The sequence below is a fragment of the Papio anubis genome, chromosome 16 (genome assembly GCF_008728515.1).
Source record: "Papio anubis isolate 15944 chromosome 16, Panubis1.0, whole genome shotgun sequence".
NCBI classification, from domain to species: Eukaryota; Metazoa; Chordata; class Mammalia; order Primates; family Cercopithecidae; genus Papio; species Papio anubis.
In genome coordinates, this window is record NC_044991.1 from 66,202,381 (window position 1) to 66,209,392 (window position 7,012).

The 7,012-nt window shown below is 50.8% G+C and overlaps 1 protein-coding gene across 1 annotated transcript in view; it reads left to right on the forward strand.

Annotated features, from left to right (window-relative positions):
• PPP1R16B (protein phosphatase 1 regulatory subunit 16B) overlaps positions 1–5,632 on the forward strand; it is a 120,499-nt gene extending 114,867 nt beyond the window's left edge. Inside the window, exon 12 of the mRNA XM_031656774.1 lies at positions 753–5,632. Within this exon, the coding sequence (XP_031512634.1) occupies positions 753–1,262 (510 nt within the window). The 3' untranslated portion in view covers positions 1,263–5,632. The remainder of the gene's footprint in view (positions 1–752) is intronic.
• Positions 5,633–7,012: the final 1,380 nt, after the last annotated feature.

Consider the following 7,012-nt stretch of genomic DNA (forward strand, 5'->3'; position numbering starts at 1 on the left):
CTTGTTCCTTGTTCATGGTGATTTTTGCTGTGCTTTAAATGTTATTGTCGCTTGTATCTATTTTTTAGTTTATAGTTTTTAGGAAGCAGCTACTTTTCAAACTCTTGTTATCCAAGGATTATTGGGTATACAGGGTCCCTGGGTAAGAATCTTTGTGAGACATGCTTCAAATACAGAGGAAGGATTACAAGTGACTGAAAAACCCAACTAAAATGGACTTACACACAAGGAATTTATTGGCTTATGCAACTGAAAAGTCTGGGCCTGGAAGGATCCTGGGCTTCAAATGTGTCATTGGGATGCAGTCTCTCTTAGTTTTCCTTCATGTCAACTTCACTTGCAAGCAGACCCTTCAACACAATATCTCCCCAGCCCTCAGCTTACATCATTCTTACTACCCACAGTTCCTACAGAAACTTCTCTTTCCCAATTGTTCTCGCAGAAGTCCCAGGGTTGCTTCACTGAAGCAATTTCAGTTAAGAACTCATCCCTGGGCCAATCCCAGTAGTGAAATATGTTGACTGGCTAGGCCTTAGGTCATGATCCAGGCCCTGGAGCAAGACCAGGGGTCAGTCAGCTCTACAAAAATTCATAGATTGGGGGTTCCCCAAAGGACAACCCTGGCCCCAATACCCAGAGAGGGAAAACAGATAGGGGAAAGGTCCAAAGAATAATGCCCTCAGCAGAGAGACAGGTGGATAGTAGGTTCAGATCTTCCAGCCAGCTGGTAATGTTGTCCTTCTCACTTGCAGAACCCCAGGCTGGAGAAGCCAGTGCTACTCTCCGAATTTCCTACCAAGATCCCACGAGGTGAATTGGACATGCCTGTTGAGAATGGCCTCCGGGCTCCGGTCAGTGCCTACCAGTATGCACTGGCCAATGGCGATGTCTGGAAGGTGCATGAGGTGCCCGACTACAGCATGGCCTATGGCAACCCTGGCGTGGCTGACGCCACCCCGCCCTGGAGCAGCTACAAGGAGCAGAGCCCTCAGACGCTTCTGGAGCTGAAGCGGCAGCGGGCTGCAGCCAAGCTGCTCAGCCACCCCTTCCTTAGCACCCACCTGGGCAGCAGCATGGCCAGGACGGGCGAGAGTAGCAGTGAAGGCAAGGCCCCCTTGATCGGAGGCAGAACTTCACCATACAGCAGCAATGGGACCTCGGTATATTACACGGTCACCAGCGGAGATCCCCCACTTTTAAAGTTCAAGGCCCCCATAGAGGAGATGGAGGAGAAGGTGCATGGCTGTTGCCGTATCTCCTAGTCTCTGTGTGATGGAGGAGGGAGATGACTGGAGAGGGGCTCCTGGAATCCAGGCCAGCCCGACAGCCCTGGCTGGGGAGGTGTCATAGGGCAGCTGGGGAGAGGTGGGCTCTGCTTTTCAGAGGAACTCAGACCCCAGCCCTCACCTGGCTGCCCATAGCATCCCATGTCCCATGTCCCATGGTTCTGCTTCCTGCTGCATCGTCTGCCATCTGACACAAGGCCCGTCATGGCCTCCTGGCTCACTCTGCTGTCTGATCTTGGGAGGGTGGGCTTGAGATCCCAGCTCTATTCTTGGTATAAAGGCTTCTCCGGATCAGTATGTGCATGTCACATCAACACACACACACACACACAGACACACACGCACACCCAAGCTCGATCAGTGTGTGTAGGAATGACATACCTGGGCTCAGGGGAAGCAAGGGGGCTTAGAATGTATGGGGTATTCCCAAAAGGATGGAAATTAAGACTCAGAGTCTCATTACCACTGCCAATGTGGCTTTAGCAGGGGAGGGGACCTGCTAAGCTGAGACCCATAGTCCTGCTCAGAGTCATCCCAAGGTCTGGGCCACCAGCCACACCTGACAGGAGCGAGAAGTCCTCGCTGTGTTCAGAGGGAGCCAGGAACCTGCATGGGTAGATGAGATGGACACAGACCTGCTCCCTGCAGCCTTGTTGAGAGCCACACTTCTACCCATGCCAGGAGCCAGCTGTATGACCATCCAGGGATAAAGGGGGAAAACCAGGCGATTCCATTTCTGGAATCAACCAAATCATGTTTTCCTCTTGGATGGAAGTGCCAAAGGCAGAAGGGTGTGGGAGGGGGACAAGGTCAGTATTTACAAAAGTATATCTGATTTTAAAAATTCCTGCAGTCTGTAAAACTCCTAGAGGGAGGGAGGTATCTGAATTCACTTCTTCTTGCTGATCGTATCACGGTCACTGGGTTTTACTGGCTGGTGCTGGAAAAATGAAGCTAAATGAGGAGCTTCCATTGGAATGCTTTTCCAGCCAGAGAGGCCAGTTAATTTAAAAAAAAAAACAGTCGCTAGTTAACAGTGACAGAGCCCAGCACCCTTGGGTCTTTGTGAATATCCAGACTGTTTCAGCCCAGCCCATCTCAGCCAGCCCTCCTCAGACTGAGCTGTCAGAGCAAGCAATTAGGGGCCAGCCTACCTCCACCTCCCACCCCCATCCACCCCCATCAGTCATGTGTGTGGAGTCAGTGCTCAGGATCCCGGGCCCAGCTTTTGCTTTTCTGGGGATGCTTGGTGAGGCAGATTTGCCAGTCAGCCCTTTTGAGTTCCTGCCTGGCCCAGGGGCTCCCAGCCTGCACTTGCAGGAGTGGTGATGTCCCAAATCTGCGAATCCAGGGTGCACGTGGTCAATATCCCGTCCTGCATTCAGGAGAGCCATGGTAGGGCTGGAGTTGGGTCTTGCCCAGCTCTGCAGTTTCATAGTCCCAGCCTTCCTGATGCTGGGGAGGGAGGACTGTGAATGGCTGTTCTCCCCTCACTGCTGATTCTCCCAGGACCCCCTTTGGAGTTGCCCATGGCACGGGCACTGCCCACAGGCTCAGCCAGAACCTTTTGGTGCAACCAACAAGCTGCAGGTTGTCCCCTGCTCTGTGCGCCTTTTATTTGTCCTTAAACTACCTCCTTAGAGCTCTGAAGGGGTCCCCTAGGTCCAGATTTTAATCTGGGGAACAGATCTGGGTTCTTTTTAACCCACTTCTTTCTCAGTCTATGAGAAACTTTCCCTGAGGGGCACCTGGGCTAGGGGCTTGGAGCTGGAAGACCATCCCCGCCTTGTGCCACAACTTTTGTCATGGGATCTGCTTTTTGTCATTCTTCATTCTTAGCCCCCTACTGTGGCCCCCATGGCCCCATAACGCAGAGAGGAAGCTGGACTTCAGGGAGCCTGAGTGATGCTTTCCCAGGAGCAGAGCGACTGGACCAGAGAGTAGAGGGCCCATGGGAGTGACTGCGCCCTTGGTGGCTGCTGGAAGGGGAGAGGTTCTCAGCATCAGGCCACCTCCACCCCAGTGCCAGGATAGATGTATTCTAGAGTAGAGGTAGAGGCGGCCCAGGAGGCTGAAGACAGGTGCACAGATGCTTCCCACGTCCCTGCCATCTGGGGTGGGCTCTTCAACATCTCAGGCTGTGGCTGGAACAGGACAGGATGATGTAAAACACATGTACCATTGGCTGTAAAACAGTATGAGCCCAGACTGATGCTGAAAGCCCTCATGAGCCGACCTTAGCTACAAGGTAGGGAGTTCTGAGGGAAGCCATGTGCTCCTCAGGAGAGAGCTGGGCAGGTTTTCCGATCTTTTTGCTCAGGGGCCAAACACTGAAGGCATGTGCTGCCCAACCCACTGAGCACCTGAGGCCATTCCCTCCTTTTCCGCATGCCTCCTGCCTCCTGGGCCATTCCTCTCCACCCAGAAGGCTGGGAATCCCAGGTGATTCCCTAACAGGAGCTGACTTCACACACGGGTGACTCTCAGGCATTGGCTCATGTTTTCAGCCAGGGATAAACCATCCCCTCTTGGGGCTTTAAGTCCCTGGGGAGCTTTCCCTGTAGGTCTTCTGAGTGTTGAGAGACAAGTTGGAGACTAACCTCCAATGAATGAGCCGCCGTTATTCATTAATTCACTCACGTAATTTACTGAGTAGCTGCAACATGCCAGCCACTATGTTAGGTTCTGCGGATAAAGGAGGAATACGACAGAGTCAAGAGAATTGTTCTTTGTGGTTTCTGCCCCTTGGGGATCACAGGCATCAGCAGTCCCATTCAAGTCACCTGAGGCAAAGTGTCTGCATCTTGGTCCAGCGACCCTTTGCTTTTCAGCTCCCAGAATCCTTAGAGTCTGAATTCCTTTAGCTGGGAACAGCTGTCATGGCCACCCCTGGATAACATTTGCCAGCAGTTATAGATGCTGGGTCTCGGGTTCCAGGCAGACATCATCCAGCTCCATCTGGAACTTTCAGTGATAGCTGCCTTCAGCCAGCATCTTTGGGGGACTCTATAATATCAGCTTGAGATCAGTGTCTAGAAGACTGTTCTGCAATTTGCTGCCAAATGCATCTCAGGTTTTTAAAGTCATTGTTTCTTGCTCATGGTGGCTCATTTATTACATAGTCCCCTCACCCCACTAATGGATAATGGGAGGAAAAGTTGCTGCTTCCTTCAGCATCAAAGCCTTTCCCCGGGAATCTGCCTCCCTCCATGGCAGGGGTGGATTCGGGAGCTGGGAGAAACCAGGCAAAGTCAGCCAGATGCCTAGCTCCTGCTGTGACCCAGGTCCTGTGGCAGCTCCTCATTAGATTAAAGGAGACCACTTCCAAAGCAGGTGCTGCATGACTCACCATCATATGCCCCAAACAATTGAAAGTTGGCGGCTATCACCAGACTGTGGGTTTCTGGCGAGTAGCTTAGGGAAGCCGAATAAACTCTAGGCCCAGAGCTACTGAAGACTTCAGGATAGAATTCTCCATCAAATATGCAGCATAAGTAAAACTGCTCTGCACCGTTTGATCCATTTCCAAGGGGCTTAGAAAAGTTAACAAGGGTGTGTCCCCTGTCCTGCCCCACCGGTTTGCTGGCTTTGTAATAACATGAGACCATTGTGGTTGTTGGTGTCAGATACCTTTTCATCCTGAGCTCTCTCACCTACCTGCTCTCTCTTCTAGAGCAGGATACTGGGGTACTTTCAAGAAGGGTGCTCCTTTCAAGATGCCCAGAAAGACTGTATTTAACTCTTGCTATTTGTAACTTGGGGATGGTCTTCCCTGCCCCAGGGCACGTAAGAGCAAAGGGTCCAATGGTCAGTGGATGACTCTGCAAAAGTGACCCCCTGTGCCAGAAGCTATAGCCCTCTCCCCGACAGGACTCTCTTGTTGGCCAGAGGGCCCGCTTCCCATGGGCATTGCAAGTGCCACCGTGCGGGGCCTGGCTCTGCACACCCAGGAAAAGTCTGCAGACCCCCAGCCCTCCGCAATAATTCACCAGACCAGAAGCCACTGATGTACAGAGAACACTTTAAAAAATGTATTTTATGTGAAAAAAAAAGTTAAAACTCTGTATACTGTATCAGCAGCTTTGTGTAAAAATGGCAATCAAGAGAGTCTAATATATTTAAAACTTTTTTAAAAAAAATCTTCGCGGATCTTTGATATCGTATTGAAGTAACTTCCAGGTAGCCCCTCGCCATGCGGCACCGGTGGGCCTCGGGTCCAAAACCGTGGGTCAGCCACATCCCAAAGGGGGCACATGTCCCTGGAGTTGCTTCCAGATGCCAAGGCCTGTGACGGAATTCGCTGTTAAGAGTTTTTAATTAAAATTATTAAATTCCTTTTAATAACACCTGCTAGTGTGAGTGGTTACTGCTGTGAGCTCACTTGAACAGTGCTGACTTGAATTCACAAAGAGGAGGTTTCTGGAATAGAGGGTGGGTGAGGGCTTCTAGTCTCTTCCCCCTTACCCCACCCCTTCCCCACAGAGGGCTTTCCCATGAGGCCCCTGAAGTAGAGGGAGTTCTAGGGGCTCAGACCTGGAGCAGATGTCTCTCCAGACTGGGAGATGGTGAAAACTGATGAATTCAAGAAAAGATTGGTGGTTGGGAATGACCTTCATTCTGTCAAATATTCTCTTTGAAATTAACATGAGGCCCTAGAGTTGCATATATTTATTCCATACATTTTCAAAGTTTTCCCTGATATTTATTTATTTATTTTTATTTTTTTAAGATGGAGTCTCACTCTTTCACCCAGGTTGGAGTGCAGTGGCGCGATCTTGGCTCACTGCAACCTCTGCCTCCCGGGTTCCAACGATTCTCCGGCCTCAGCCTCCCAAGTAGCTGAGATTACAGGCGCTTGTCATGATGTCCAGCTAATTTTTTGTATTTTTAATCGAGACAGAGTTTCACCATGCTGGCCAGGCTGGTCTCCAACTCCTGACCTCAAGTGATCTGCCCACCTTGACCTCCCAAAGTGCTGGGATTATAGGCGTGAACCACGGCGCCCAGCCTCTCATGACATTTGTATATAACAAGGGTGCCCCTCTCCTCTGTCCCATTCTTGGAGTACACTGATGTGTCCTGTCCTCTTCCCCCTGCCCTATTCCACTCTTTCCCCTCGTGTGCTTATTGTGGGGAAGTACAATACTATAAAGTACTTCACCTTATGACAGCAATACAGCAGCTAAGGCCCTGGCCATTCTCATTTTTTACCTCAAGCATTAGAGCCATACAGAAGCTATGTGGTTGCACAGCCTCAGACCACAATCCTTGGTCCTTGTCCCACACAGAACTTTGTTGGTGTTTTTCTTTAAAGAGGATGAAAAGGGTGTTGGATCACAAGGTGAGGAGTTCGAGACCAGCCTGGCCAATGTGGTGAAACCCTGTCTCTACTAAAGATGCAGAAAATTAGCTGGGCGTGGTGGCACGAGCCTGTAATCCCAGCTACTCTGGAGGCTGAGGCAGGAGAATCGTTTGAACCTGGGAGGCAGAGGTTGCAGTGAGCCGAGATCACACCATTGCACTCCAGCCTGGGTGACAGGGCAAGACTCCATCTCAAAAAAAAAAAAAAAAGAAAAAAAGGTGCTCTTTTGTAGCCTCCCAGACACTGGATACCAGAGCAGGGACACATGGAAGGCCCCACACTTATTCTTGAGAAACTTCACAAAGGGATGAGGAGAGCAGGGGAAGAGAGGGAGAGGCGTCTGAATAGCCGCAGGCATTCATCC